This window comes from Saprolegnia parasitica (genome assembly GCF_000151545.1).
Source record: "Saprolegnia parasitica CBS 223.65 unplaced genomic scaffold supercont2.8, whole genome shotgun sequence".
NCBI classification, from domain to species: domain Eukaryota; phylum Oomycota; class Saprolegniomycetes; order Saprolegniales; family Saprolegniaceae; genus Saprolegnia; species Saprolegnia parasitica.
In genome coordinates, this window is record NW_012156402.1 from 337,053 (window position 1) to 351,022 (window position 13,970).

A 13,970-nucleotide genomic window follows, 5' to 3' on the forward strand; every position below is an offset into this window, starting at 1 on the left:
ACCGACGGAGCCGGCGTGGGCACCGATGGGAGCCGGCGTGGGCACCGACGGAGCCGGCGTGGGCACCGACGGAGCCGGCGTGGGGATCGACGGCTTCGGTGTCGGCGGGTTCAACGGCTGCACGGGCGACCCATCGAGGCAGCCAACCTGGTAGTCGGGCAGCGGGCCCGTTGCGACAAACCACGACGCTGGCGCGCCCGAAATGTCAAAGTTGATTTCGCTCGGCGTCTCGGCCTCGCTATAGTCCCACGACGCGCACGTCGTCGGCACCGAGATCGTGTCGCACTGCGGCGTCGATGGGCCGCACGGCATGGACGGGAACGCGCAGCCCCAGGCCCCGCTCGCGAGCTTCACGCACTTGGCGTCCTCCTTGGCAATGCAGGTCTGCGTCGCCGCGTCGTACGAGGGCAGGTACGGGTGGCAGTCCTTCTTGGCCGCTGTGCCCTTCAACGGGCACGCAATGCCGGTCGGCGCCGGCCCGGCGCCCGCGCAGATCGCGCCGGCAATGTCATACGTGGCGTCACGGCAGACGCTCACTTGCGTCGCGGCCACGGTCGAGGCGAGGGCGAGGAGCGACATCACGGGCGTCTTCATTATCGTCGTCTTGCCAGCTCTTGGGTAAGTTTCCGAATGCTGCTGCACTATCGGTAGCTACTGCGAGCCGGACCAGTGCCGCATACAAAGCCCAAGACACTCGGGCGCTTCAGTAGCAGGTGGCGCGCGCGACAACTGGCCGGATCGCATTTTATACCATGACATACAAACCCCAAGTGTAGTGGTTGTGATTTTAATGCATTACGCACCGCGTTCCAGCTGGCTAGAATCACGCACCGCTCGCCTTGCCCAAAGACGCCGGCGCCGGTGGAATGGACGCGAGCACAGCACGCGACGCTTCCACGCACCGCAACCAAGACGCTAAACGCACGCCTCCTAAATGGCGCAAAATTTTCAGCGCACACGCCTGTCACAGAAAGCGCACCAAATGGGCGAAATGCGCCCGGCCGTGCGCGAGAAGCGCACCTCATTCGGCGAAAATCGAGCTCGGTGTGCGGCGGCCCCATCGTCACAAGGGGGCTTGCTATGTGCTTTGGTCAACGTCCGTACATGCCGTGGAGCAGGACTTACATGTTTCTTCTCGCGGAGAAGCAATCGAAGGCGTTTCGAGAAAAATGGAGCCGCAAACTTTGTCCGTGTGATATTAGGGCGACGGAGGAAAAGCGCACCCATATCTTGGCGGAAAAGCGCACCGAGATCCCACTCCCACTGACCATGCCATTACAACCGCCCGAGTCTTCTGGCCGAGATCTCGGATTTATCATCATGTTTCGGGGTTGTGCTGGACGGCGACGCTGCTTGGGTGCTCGAGGGCGTGGCTACTCGTTGCGGCGCAAAGCGTGGAAGCTCGGTTTCGACCGTTGACGCTGCAGCGAGCGTGCAAGGGTGGAACGGGGCACTGCAACCTCTTCCTACTTTGCGTCTCTGCTTGCAGACAAATTTGTCGGTGGCAAAGCCGTTCAAGGCATAACGCTGCGTGCAAAGGTTTGAAAAATTGCCGCGGATCGTAAAAATGCCGTTCATTCCGCCCCCGAACTGTCAGCGCCGCAAGTGCAAATTGAATTGCTACGCAAGACCCAGGTTTCGAGGGGTGCGTATCAACTTGCCTGGTCTGCGCTGGCCTGGTGGACGAAGAGGAGGACGATCTTGCTCGTACATAGTGAGCGTGTTGCAGCGGTGGCAGGGTCGTTGCGAGCGGTATGAGCATGCGTTCATTACATAACCTCGTTGCCTTGGGCTCACTTGGCGCGTCAAAAGGTCGACATTCTGCGACCTCGAATGCTCAATGGAGATACCACGTCAAACTCTCACGAGAGAAACCAGGCAAGAGCGAACAGGGTGGACTGGGTTCCCGTGCTTGTCCACTGTGGAGTCGAGCAGGTAGAAAAGAGGCAGCCAACAAAGGAGTAAAATGGCTCATTCCCTTGCAGCTAATCAGCGACGGAGGCAGTTGCCCGAGGAAAGCTCACAGCCTTGACGAATTTTCGAGAGACTTAAAAAACCTCTTCATTCTACGAGCTGGGCCTCGACGAAACCAGCTACTAGTACCACGTAGTGCTATCTCTTGTCCAACGATACGCCAAGCAAGAACGGCTCCATTGTGGCCGACATGCAAGTCCTTGAAAGGCCCAGTTTCATTGACGGCGTTATGGCCTCTCAAGGGAGTGAACTAATTCCCTTGAGCCCCTCTGCACAACTCGGACTCATAGCAGTCGACACGCTCGATCAGAGCACAATCTCAAGGTCGGTGCCAGCCTTGCCCTTGTAAAACGACATCTGGTGCTCCTGGAAGAGCGCCTTGACCGCGTCGACGTACTTGGCGTGGTACAAATCAATCTCGGCCTGCGTCGGCGCCGCCCGCTTGGGCACGACGACCGGCGACCCCACGACCGTGTGCAGCGGCGTACTCATCGGCAGCGGGCCACTCGTGACGCACGGCATCGAAAACGTAAACGTCTTGAGGAGCTTTTCTTGGACATTTCGGAGCAGCGAGCCCATGGGGTTGGCCACCTATTACATGCCATGAATATCAGGTCGTCCTCAGGTATGCTCGGAACTCTACCTGCGTGAAGAGGTCCGTCTCGCCAAACGTGTAGACGGGCACGAGGGGCACGCCGTGCTGCAGAGCGAGCTTGACAAAGCCTTTGCGGCGGTTGAGAACGAGCCGGTTCGTGCCCGGGTGCGACTCGAGCGCCTCTTGCGCGCCGCCGACCACGAGACAGGCCGACCGGCCACAGCCAAGGACGTTTGAGAGCGACGTGTAGCTCGCGTCTATCAACGTATCAACGTATCAAGATGGATCGACCACGTGGCAGCACGAGAACGCACCGACAAAGCCCAGGGCGAGAAGCAGGTCCTTCCAGAGCGGGACGCGAAAGTTGACGCCGACCGTGGCGAGCGCAATGTCCAAATTCTTGTTTTTGCGTGAAAAGTGGAGCGAGTCGCCGCCCTGCACGGTGATATCAGACGAAGTGCTGTCCATACAGAGAGACGTTTGTACAAAGGCCATCCAAATGCTAATGCCAATGATGCCTAACGACGTTGCATGAGCATGCAATCGTCGGCAGCACGGATTAGAGGAGGTCCACCGTGCGGATGGGCGATGAAGAAGTAGTTCTTGGTCGCATCCAGCTCGTCGTCTTGGTGCAGCGTGTGCGGAAAGTAGAGACGCTACATATGCATCGCCTCTCGATCGTCGTTGCAGGTGTCCACGTACCGCGTACTCCCAGAGCCTAGGACGAAGCGAGATGAGGAGGCACAGCACTCGCGGGCACTACCTAGATGTGCGCAAGAAGCGTACGACGCGGCCTTTGCCATTGTACGCGGCGCGATCAACTACATTGGCGTGAAGAAAGAGCTACGAGCCATGAGCGGCGAGGCGCGGCGACAGCGGAAGGTACCGCGAGCACAAGCAGCGCGCCGTAGGGTGGCAGCCGCGATGCGATGAACGCTAGGAGGCCCACGAAGCCTGGGAAGAGCGCGTAGATGTACGCCAAGAAGGCCTTCTGGGGCCTACGCGCGCGTGAGCCGGCGACGCCCGTCAACACGACCTTACGCCGTGGCCATGTTGTGGCTCGGAGGTGATGAGGATGTGCATGGCATGTGCCACATTTAGTGGGAAATAGTGTATGTCGGGATCGACGCGAAATAGGGTGATGTGGGACTGTGTGCACGTGCCACACGTGCCACGTTGGTATGGCCCGTACGCTGGAGAGGCCGCCGCGTACCAAGCACGTGCATGCGGCGTGTCGGCCATCGGGCACGTGCCATGCCGAATCCAAGACGACCGATGCCACCTTGCGAATACAAGCCGGTATGCAAACCTCTTAAAACGAATGTTGAAGATCAAAGTGGACGGGATTTTTGGGCCACAGACAAGATGACAGCCTTGCTACCGGCGACGAAGCGCCTCATCGACGGCCTCTTCCACGGCGCGTCCAGCGCCGTCGCGCGGACGTCCCTCGCGCGCTCGATCACACTCGTCGAGTCGACGCTGCCCCGCGACCGCTTCCAAGCCGAGCTGCTCCTCGACCATGTGCTCGAGCAGCGCAAGGCGCTCGCCGATCGCACGACGACGGCGACGCATCAAGGCCACGCGACGTCGTTCCGCATTGGCATTGCGGGCCCGCCTGGCGCGGGCAAGTCGACCTTCATCGAGACTCTCGGCTTGTCCTTGACAAAGAAGGGCCACAAGGTCGCGGTCCTCGCGATCGACCCGTCGTCGTCCGTCACCGGTGGCTCGATCCTCGGCGACAAGACGCGCATGACGCACCTCTCCAACAGCCCTGACGCCTTTGTGCGCCCGTCGCCGACGCGCGGAACGCTCGGTGGTGTCGCCCAGCACACCAACGGTACCTACTTCGCCGTCGACATTGTAGACTCAGGCACAGCTGTAGAGATCGTGCTGCTCTGCGAAGCGTGCGGCTACGACATTGTCTTGGTCGAGAGCGTCGGCTTGGGCCAAAGCGAGATCATCATCGACGACACGGTCGATATGGTCATGCTTCTCGTGCCTCCCGCGGGCGGCGACGAGCTTCAAGGCAGCAAGAAGGCATCATGGAAATCGCCGACGTGGTCGTCGTCAACAAGGCCGACGGCGAGCTCAAGACGTACGATTCTCTGCTCGAATCGTCGATGTTAGCAAAGCCATTGCATGGTGTCTTCTAGGCCGGCCAAGCACACGGCGGTCGACTACATGCATGCGCTCCAGCTCGCGCGGCGCAAGGAGCCCGAGTGGAAGCCAACGGTCAAGATGTGTTCGGCGCGCGAAGGCGACGGCATCGACGCTGTCTGGGACGTCCTCACCGAATTTCGCAATACAATGAACGCTGTCCACAAGATTGAAGCCAAACGCGCGCGTCAGTCCTCCAAGTGGATGTGGAACCAGTTGCACCAAGAGCTCATGGCGATGGCCAAGAAGAACCACTTTGTCAAGCACGAAGCGTCGACGCTCGCGCCCGACCTCGCGCACGGCTTTATAAGCCCGCGGTCCGCGGCGCGGAAGCTCCTCGACGATTTTCTGGCCCACCCGAAAAACAACTAACAACGGCCTTGATGCCAACGCATCCCAACCCGAGGCCAAGATCGCAGATGCATACATACTAGTACAATGTTCGGTGGCTCGTCGACTCGTTGGCACCTCCTTCTGTTCCCGCAATCGTGACCTCCCTTCTGCCCACTACTGTCTGTACCATCTTCTTTTTATTTGGCCCGATGAGATTGGATTCGGCACATGCCGAATCCGCACTCAGATCTGGATGCCACCATGGCCTATATTTTGCACCAATCACAGCTCGTTGTTTTCAATGCGCGATATCGATTGGCTTGTTTCGGCCAATCAAACGCATCCCATTGCGTTCGCGATCCAAAAGATACGTTGGGACGAGGAGAGTATGCTACAATGGGGCTTAAATCATACGGACTTGGCAAGACTAATGGCCGAAAAGTGCGTGAGGGGATCCGCGTGGACGCGGGAGGTCGGCGTACTCGAGAGCACGACGAGCGGCGCCCGCGGGACGAGCGGAATGAGCGTCGCGCCAGACTTTTTAATGTGCAACGTCAGCTGCGGCTTTTTTCCTCAATGCACAGCCGCTTCGTCGGTGGACAGTTGGCGTTCGTGTTGGTAGCTGACGCCGCGTACCACGAGAGCACTTGGAGCGCGCAGACTTCGGCGTCGACAAGCGTCGAGACGCGCTCGCGTAGCACCGGCGACACGACCGTCGAGAGGAGCTCTTCTTGGGACGGAATGATCGACGAGTCGTCATTCGCGTTATCCCGTGGCTTGCGCGGCGGGCTGAGGTCGCCCATGTCCGTTTCTACAAGAGCAACATGATGATGGGGATATTGCATAGCGGCTATTTGTCGTACCGGCCTCGCTCGGCGCAGTGCTCGCGGCGTCGTCTTCGTCCGACATGTTGACGGGGTTCTCGACCTTCTCGCCTGAGAGCTGCATCTCGGCGTCTTTGGCCAACTTGGCAAAGTACTTTTGGGCGTGGCTCCGGATCTGCGCCGACGTCCGCGTCTTGATCTTGGACGCGACACGCTTCCACTCGCGGCCGTAGAGGTTGAGCCCGAGGAGGAAGCTCTCGTGCTCCTCGTCGGTCCAGCGCCCGCCGTTCATGCCCGAGTGCTTCTTGCTGGCGCTTGGCAGCTTCTTCTCCATCATCATTGGCACCGGCATCGACATCGACGTGCTGCTCGTTGTTGTTGTTGGTGGTGCGTCCATGCCTGGTTGCGCGCTGTGCGGATCCAAAACTCCTCTGAAGATATCCAAGGGTACGTAATATTTATATCCACCCCGCCAACTGCAATGCACGAGCATACAAACAGCAAGTGTTTGCCTCGGTATCCGCACTATGTGCAACGCGAAACGACCCGTGTCAGGCGCCAGTTACCAAGATATGCTGCGGATCTTGCCTGCTCTCCCGTAGCACGCGCCCGTAGCACGTGCCAGTACTACCACGTTGTGGAAAGGACGTCTAGTACGTCATGACGTCGTGTCGACGAGCAATCGAGTTGTTCGTCTTGACGCCATAAGTTCTTGTCAATAAGAATAGAGCACCGTCTATTGCTGATGGTCATTCCCCGACATTAGCTTTGTCAGCCCAGCTTTTACAATGAGGACGGTAGCTCCCGTGCTGTAGTAGCTCCTGAAAGGCTTTGTTCGCACGGCTTGGCCTCGAACGACGTGGTGACACCAGGGCCCACAGTATGAGAGGAGGGACACCGGCGGGACTCGAGCCACCTCTACCTGGTGGTAATACTAATACCAAACTAGAGTCCAAGCCGTTGATAATAGAGCTATTATAGGCTAGAGTCCGAGAGACATGGATAGACGAATCAACCGATTCAACACGTGCGACACGTATTACTTGGCCCTCATTGAACGGCATCAAGAAGCACCGCCAGCGCGCGACGACCACCGCCTCCTTCACGCCCGTGCCCGTACCACCGACTATGCGTCAGGACACACAACATCATTCAAAAGCGAATAGTATGAATTGGGTCGCGCTTAGGCCTTGGCGTCGTCGAGCTGGCACTTGGCAAACATGGCCATCGCGCCCTCGATCGCCACCTTTTCCTTCTGCAGCGCGTCCCACTTGGTTGCATCCGCGTCGCGGACGTTGGCCGGGACCTTCTCGAGGTAGTCGTCACGCGCGCGCTTCTTCTCGAGCGCCGTGAGCGACGGCAGCATCTTCTGAAGCTTCTTCTCGAGCTTGGTGATCTCGTTGGCAAAGTCCACAAGGCCCGTGAGCGACACGTGCAGCTGCAGCTTGTCGTTGAGCACGTGCATCGCGCAGCCCGACGGCGGCGCCGTCTCGAGCAAGCACGTGGTCGCGCCGACCTTGGCCAGCGTGCCAAAGTCATCGACCTGCGTCTCAATGATCGCCTTGAGCGACGCGTCCGTGCACTTGAGGTAGCAGAGCGGGCGGGCGGCGTTGGCGAGACCATACTCCGCGCGCAGCGAGCGGCCAGCGTGGATGATGTCCTTGATGAGCTCCATGTTGGCTTCGGCGGCCGGGTTGGCCCACGCGGCAATCGCACCCGTCGCTTCCGGGTACGCGGCAATCACGATACTCGACGTCGCGCGCTTGCCCGGGAGGCGCTGCCAGAGCTCTTCCGTCACAAACGGCATGATGGGGTGGAGAAGGCGCAGGCCCATTTCCAAGCAAAGGAACAAGGTTTCCTGCGCCGTCTTCTTGGCGTCCGCATCCTTGCCCGCAATGACGGGCTTGATGAGCTCGAGGTACACGTCACAGACGTCATAGAGCCAAAAGTTGTAGAGGGCCGTCGTGACCTCGCCAAACGAGTACGTCTGGAGCGCCGTGTTGGCCGCCACAATCGTCGCGTGGAGGCGGCTCAGAATGAAGCGGTCGCGGGGCGCCACCGACTTGTTCGAGAGCACGGTCGCCGCAAGACCGTCGTGGAAGGTCGCGCCGCCCTCGAGGTTGGTCATCGCAAACCGAGTCGCGTTCCAGAGCTTGTTGCAAAAGTTGCGGTAGCCCACGAGGCGCTGGATGTCCAAGTTGATGTCACCGACCTGCTGCTGGTACGCGAGGAGGCCAAAGCGAAGCGCGTCCGCGCCGCACTCGGGAATGCCCTGCGGAAAGTCGGCCATCTGGCCCTTCTTGGCCTTCTCGACCTCCTTGGGCGGGAGGTTGCCGCTCTCGAGCTTCTCGAGGAGCGTCTCGAGCGTGCAGCCCGCAATGACTTCGAGCGGGTCGACCACGTTGCCGAGCGACTTGGACATCTTGCGACCATACTTGTCACGGACGATCGAGTGCAAATACACCGTGTGGAACGGCAGCTTGCCCGTGAGCTTTTGGCCCATAAAGACCATGCGCACGACCCAGAAGAAGAGGATATCGTAGCCCGTCTCGAGGAGGTCGGTCGGGTAGTAGTCGGCCATCTCTTCCTTGTTGTCGGGCCAGCCAAAGACTGCAAACGGGAAGAGACCGGCCGAGACCCACGTGTCGAGCACGTCGTCGTCCTGCTTGAGCTCGATTTCGGCCTCGGGCACCTGGAGCTTCGCGGCCGCCTTGGCGCGCGCATCGGCCTCGGACGTGCCGGCCACCCACCGGTGGACGTTGGCCTCCGAGTTGGGGTCGACAAACGGCTCGTTCTTGATCGTTGCAAAGTAGGCGGGAATGCGATGGCCCCACCAGAGCTGGCGCGAGATGCACCAGTCGCGGATGTTTTCGAGCCAGCGGAACCACGTCTTCTCGTGGTGCTCGGGCAGAATCGTGAGCTCCTTGTTGCGCACGGCAGCCATCGCATCGTCGGCCATTTGCTGGCAGTTGACAAACCACTGGGGCTTGACGAGCGGCTCGACAATGTCACCCGAGCGCGAGCAAATGCCGAGACGCATCTTGTTGTCGGCCTTGCCGTGGAAGAGCCCCTTCTCGGCGAGCGCCTTCTCCATGGCCACACGGGCGTCGTAGCGCATCATGCCCTCAAAGAGCGAACCGCCGTTCGGGTTGATCTTGCCGTCGTCGTCAATGACCGTGATGAACTCGAGGTTGTGGCGCTTGCCGCACTCGTAATCGTTCGGGTCGTGGGCCGGCGTGATCTTGACCGCGCCCGTACCAAAGCTCATGTCGACGAGCTCGGCGTCGCAAATGATCGGGATGCGACGGTTGTTGAACGGATGCACGACAAACTTGCCGTGGAGGTGCTTGTAGCGCGGGTCCTCCGGGTGGATCGCGACGGCCGAGTCGCCGAGCATCGTCTCGAGACGCGTGGTGGCCACGATGAGCTGCTCGGTCGAGTTCTCGACCGGGTACGCAAACGATGTGATGACGCCAAACTCGTACTTGCGGTCCGGGTTGTGGCCCGGCACCGCGAGCTTCGTGCGGCCCTCGAGGTCGAGATAGTCGACCTCAATGTCGGAAATCGCCGTCTTGAGCTTGCAGCTCCAGTTGATCATGCGCGTTGCGCGGTAGATGAGGCCTTCGTCAAAGAGCTGGTTGAAGGCCGAGACCGTCGCACGCGTGCAGCGGTCGTCCATCGAAAAGTACGCGCGTTCCCAGTCGACCGAGCAGCCGACCTTGCGGAACTGGTGGTGGATCCGCGTCTCGTACTCGTTCTTCCACTCCCAGACGCGGTCCAAGAACGCGTCGCGACCAAGGTCGTGGCGCGACTTGCCCTCGTCCTTCATGAGGCGCTTCTCGACGACCGACTAGAGAGATACATGCATGTGATGAGAGGGGCAAGACGAGGATGGGAGATGGGAGTACCTGCGTCGCAATACCGGCGTGATCGGTACCGGGCACCCACAGCGTCGCGTGGCCCAACATGCGGTGCCAGCGCGTCAGCGTATCTTGGACGGCGACCGTGAGCGCATGGCCCAAATGGAGCGAGCCCGTGACGTTGGGCGGCGGAATCACCATGACGAAGCGCTTGTCCTTGGGCGCGTTCTTGATCTTGGCGTCGTCGCAGCGGAAGTAGCCTTCCTTCTCCCACCACGCCTGCCACGCCGCCTCGACGGCCACCGGCTGGTAGCCCGCCGCCATCTCGGTCGTCATGTCCTTCTTCTCGCCGGCCGGCGTGAGGTTCACAAACACCTGCTCCGGCGCGACTTCCTTCACGGGCTTGACCTCCTTCTCCTTCTTGGGCGCCCAGCGGTTCGGGTCCTTCTCCTTGGCCGGCTTGAGCTTGCCCTTCTCGGCCTTCTTCTGCGCCTTCTTGCTCAGCTTCTCGCCCTCGGGCTGCGCCGGCGCGGGCGCGGCTGCGCTCGGGGTCTCCATGCTTGCTGTTTCGGAAATCTTCGACTGGCTGAGAGGCGGCCCCGAGAGCTCGGGAGCAGAAAGGCGCACCTCTTCGGCCTCTTTCCGCACCCCAAAAGGGCGAAATACGGGATTGGGTGCGTATTTGACCCATAGAAATTTCTTTTGAGCGGTCGGGGCCGCAGGTCAAATCCCACCGAGATGCTGTTTAAACGCGTTTTAGAACACGATCCGGCGCAGATGGCGACGACGACGACGTTATCGCAGCGTGTTGGTCGAATGCGATGGATCTTTCATCATGAACCTCCTTTGCCACGCGTTGGTGGATCCTAACGGAGTGCGTGGCCGCTTCAAGGATGCGGTCCCGAAGGACAAACCTCTCCATGGTGCTAAAACGCAATGTTTAAACCTAGTTTAACCGGTAGGTCCTGGCCACAAGGTACCGGTACATGTAGAAGCAGCATCATTCATTCACAGAGCGCATTCCCAGGAGGGACAGACGCCCGTGATCCTCTCGTGGTTTGAAAGAAATGGAGCCGCCTCCTCGAAGGCGCGGAACATTCTTGCCGCTGGAGCAGCGCCCGTCTTGGATGGGAGTGCGAGAGGTCAGTCTGGATCCAAGTGGCGCCAGCGCTGGCGATGATTCCCATCCTCTCGCTCTCTAACGTGCATACCGTCGGCAGGAAATATACCACGCCATCCTGTCAGTCTATCCTATAAGCTTGAAAGCGTTCGCTTTATGCGTCAAACGTCATCTGTGCTCCTCACCTTGCGGCTCTCTATCTCTGTAGTCCTGGTGTATTACATCAGGATAATCCATGGTCCTCGGTCAATGATTTTCATAGATTCTCTTTGTGCGACGAGAGGCTGCCACGTCATATGGCCGTTACGGTTGGATACGGCTCATGACCAAAGCGGAGTTGGCAACCTGGTCGGCCAAAGCTGGTCGGCAGTCCCGATTCGTTGCAGAAACGATTTACGAGTGTCCTGTCCGCAGGCAACAGGATCCCGCAAAGCGTACGAAAATATATAAGAGTTAAATAAGAAGACGAGATCCGCTTCGTCGAGCCTAGGCTTCGATGTAGCGCAGTTTGGAGAGTGCTTTCTTTGGTGGCACGGCGTCTTTTAAGCAGTAGGCGCCTGGATAAGCTTGGGCGCGTCGCAGGTCGGCAACAAGAGCGGCGTGGTCGCAGTACGTCGCCAGCTCGATCGCGTCGTCGGTCGCATAATTCGGACGGCAACGCAGCCAGCGCTTGAGCGTGTGGGCGTCGCCTTGCAGAATCGAGAGGTGGAATGCAAACGTGGCTTGGTTCGTCGGCTCAATATGGCCAAAGAACGCGTACATCGACTGTTGGGCCATGTAGTCGGAGAGCAGCTGCGGGCGCGGCGCGGCAAAGGTCTTTTTGTGCAGCATCTCTAGCCACGCCGACGACGCCGTCGCAACATGGGCTTGGAGATCGTGGTAGAGGCCGCCTTGGTACTCGGCGATCAAATGGAAAAGGTCCGTGTTGCGCAGGACGACGTGGGCACTGATAGTTTTACTGTGATGCGGCATACTAATACAAGCAAGGGCGTGGAGATTACTAAATGCGGTGCGTGGAATTTGGCTTCTTTTGCGTGTCTGTCGCACATGGGTTTGAATGGTGTCGAGGCCCGCGGCTCTGTGTTACGAATCTTCAAGACGTCGTATACAAGCAGCAAGTGATCGACCACGTGTCCCAACACGCCGCCAAATTTCAGTTTGTTGCAACACGGCGACGGGCCATGGTGGCGACAGTGTGTGCAAGTCGACCATGCCACAACCAACCAAACTGTCCCATGCCTTGATACATACCAGTAGTCTCCAGCACCTCGCTCCGGGCACTGCGCTCCGGGCAGCAAATGCGCTCGGATCTCCTTTCGTGATTCCCCTGACGTAGGGTACATTGTTGTCCTTTCTTTTTGATGTCGACTAGGCGTTTCATCGAAACTGGCAATAATTGTCGATTCTACCGTCCTAAAAACCGCGTTGAACCACACACGTGGCGCCCTGAGTGACTTTAACCGCACTGCTCCCACAGATGACAGGTTCTGACTAATAGCACCAGCAAGGGAAGAAAACAAATGTTTTTATTCCCTGGAGCACCACCGACGCAACCACTCGGCTTTTTCCGTCCCCACGAACCATATATCGCTCTCGACGACTCGATGGCAGAGGCGTTGACGTGCCAACGACGTGGTTTTGCGACGGCACTGCAACTGCAAGGACAGATCCCGAACGATGGGTGTCTGCAACGGCGCATGTCCATCCAGACGCACGCGAATCGACAGGCGGCGGCGCTAACCGAGCGCGTCTCGCTCACGTAAAATGGGTTGCCAACGCTCCATGTCACCTCCACAATCGACTTTAACGCAACGCGAACGACCTCGACGTGGCCTTGGGCGGCGCTTGAAGTTGCGGCAGTGTGACATGGGTCTCGGATTGCATACGCGTCGGTGTGTTGTGGGAGCGGACGCGAGAACGCGCGCGCGTCTTTGTCAAGCCTGTCTGGCAAGACGCCAAAATTACCGGCCCCATGAGTACCAGCGTGATAAGCATCTCTTGCTGAGTTTGGTCTTGCAAACTTGATTTCAGCGACATTCGAACGCCGACGCGTTGATTTGAGTGGCTCATGGCTTGATTCTTTGATTTTTTTCGAGCTCTCGCGATAAAACGCTGTCTCTAGACCCCTTGGGTCCTCGCACTAGTGTTGGCGCATCCGTTCGTTCGTTCAGTGCTGGCGGTCCATGTGACACGATCGACACTTCACCTGTCGATCTGGCAATATTGCCACATATCGAGATTGACACACACACAGTATCCAACCAAATACAGAGTTGGCACACGTTAAAACCTGCTAACATGGGCTTTAGTTGCGCGCAACGTTGCACGTGCCCGTGCACGTGGCAGGAAACTGGCCGCCGTACGAAGCGCCCGTCAATTGCATGTACCCCGTCGGCACGATCTCGACGTAGGCACCGTTGGTGATACCGACGCCCGACGCCTGGAACGAAATGACGCACGTCGACGCCTTGCCCTGGTACGAAATCGTCATCTTTTGGTCGCACGACGGCGCCCAGCCCGCGCCCGGCGGCTTGGGCGACCCGCAAAACACTGTGCCCGCGGGCCAGCGCGACTGGATGCCGGGGCAGTCGACACCGACGTGGTCCGGCACGGCGAGGTTGACGATGATGGGCACGCCGCTCGGGGGGTTGGTTGGCGCCACGGTCAGGCTCGGGCCGTTGGACGAGCCGCAGACGCCCGAGTCGCAAAAGCCAGCGCCGTTGCCGCACCAGCCGTACTTGCTGCAGCACGGATACGCCGAGTTCTTGTTGCAGTCGGCGTTGCTAAACTCGGGGCCGCAACGACCGTCGGCACGCGGCGCATTCGGGCACGTCGAGCTCGACGGCGGCGCAGACCCGCACACGTTGTTGTTGTTGTTGCAAAAGTCGGCGCCATTGCCGCACCAGCCGTACTTGCTGCAGCACGGGTATGCCGAGTTGCGGTTGCAGTCGGCGTTGCCGAACTCGGCGCCGCAACGACCGTCGGGGCGGGGGAGTTTGGGCACGGTTGGGCCGACGCAAGGCCGAGGATCGTGCAGAGAGCGAGAAGCGTGAGGTGAACCATAGGAGGCAAATTAAAAAGTGAGAGAGGACATGGTTGGTCTTGTA

The 13,970-nt window shown here is 59.4% G+C and overlaps 7 protein-coding genes across 7 annotated transcripts in view; 1 reads left to right on the top strand and 6 right to left on the bottom strand.

The window, feature by feature from the left end:
- Positions 1 to 594, bottom strand: part of SPRG_19476 (hypothetical protein) — a gene marked incomplete at both ends in the record, with an annotated part of 968 nt that extends 374 nt beyond the window's left edge. Inside the window, one exon of the mRNA XM_012342014.1 lies at positions 7 to 594. Coding sequence (XP_012197404.1) covers positions 7 to 594 — 588 coding nt within the window. The remainder of the gene's footprint in view (positions 1 to 6) is intronic.
- A 1,564-nt stretch (positions 595 to 2,158) lies between these two features.
- On the bottom strand, positions 2,159 to 3,636 carry SPRG_03234 (hypothetical protein). Its single transcript, XM_012341817.1, has 9 exons — positions 3,611 to 3,636; positions 3,456 to 3,567; positions 3,333 to 3,412; positions 3,272 to 3,287; positions 3,144 to 3,225; positions 3,056 to 3,087; positions 2,884 to 3,004; positions 2,618 to 2,826; positions 2,159 to 2,565 (listed from the first exon to the last, which is right to left on the bottom strand). The coding sequence occupies exons 1-9, from the start codon at positions 3,619 to 3,621 to the stop codon at positions 2,281 to 2,283; spliced, it is 948 nt and encodes a 315-aa protein (XP_012197207.1). The 5' UTR covers positions 3,622 to 3,636; the 3' UTR covers positions 2,159 to 2,280.
- A 268-nt stretch (positions 3,637 to 3,904) lies between these two features.
- On the top strand, positions 3,905 to 5,098 carry SPRG_03235 (LAO/AO transport system ATPase; the record flags this gene model as incomplete). Its single annotated transcript, XM_012341818.1, has 4 exons — positions 3,905 to 4,406; positions 4,452 to 4,564; positions 4,600 to 4,664; positions 4,723 to 5,098. Exons 1-4 carry the CDS (start codon positions 3,935 to 3,937, stop codon positions 5,096 to 5,098), a joined length of 1,026 nt encoding a protein of 341 aa, XP_012197208.1. The 5' UTR covers positions 3,905 to 3,934.
- Positions 5,099 to 5,431: 333 nt separating this feature from the next.
- Positions 5,432 to 6,313, bottom strand: SPRG_03236 (hypothetical protein). Its single transcript, XM_012341819.1, has 2 exons — positions 5,923 to 6,313; positions 5,432 to 5,870 (listed from the first exon to the last, which is right to left on the bottom strand). Exons 1-2 carry the CDS (start codon positions 6,278 to 6,280, stop codon positions 5,614 to 5,616), a joined length of 615 nt encoding a protein of 204 aa, XP_012197209.1. The 5' UTR covers positions 6,281 to 6,313; the 3' UTR covers positions 5,432 to 5,613.
- A 718-nt stretch (positions 6,314 to 7,031) lies between these two features.
- On the bottom strand, positions 7,032 to 10,326 carry SPRG_03237 (valyl-tRNA synthetase). Its single transcript, XM_012341820.1, has 2 exons — positions 9,792 to 10,326; positions 7,032 to 9,733 (listed from the first exon to the last, which is right to left on the bottom strand). Exons 1-2 carry the CDS (start codon positions 10,299 to 10,301, stop codon positions 7,067 to 7,069), a joined length of 3,177 nt encoding a protein of 1,058 aa, XP_012197210.1. The 5' UTR covers positions 10,302 to 10,326; the 3' UTR covers positions 7,032 to 7,066.
- A 1,023-nt stretch (positions 10,327 to 11,349) lies between these two features.
- On the bottom strand, positions 11,350 to 11,835 carry SPRG_03238 (hypothetical protein; the record flags this gene model as incomplete). Its single annotated transcript, XM_012341821.1, has 1 exon — positions 11,350 to 11,835. The coding sequence occupies one exon, from the start codon at positions 11,833 to 11,835 to the stop codon at positions 11,350 to 11,352; it is 486 nt and encodes a 161-aa protein (XP_012197211.1).
- Positions 11,836 to 13,168: 1,333 nt separating this feature from the next.
- On the bottom strand, positions 13,169 to 13,926 carry SPRG_03239 (hypothetical protein; the record flags this gene model as incomplete). Its single annotated transcript, XM_012341822.1, has 2 exons — positions 13,169 to 13,778; positions 13,868 to 13,926. The coding sequence occupies 2 exons, from the start codon at positions 13,924 to 13,926 to the stop codon at positions 13,169 to 13,171; spliced, it is 669 nt and encodes a 222-aa protein (XP_012197212.1).
- Between the last annotated feature and the right edge of the window lie 44 nt (positions 13,927 to 13,970).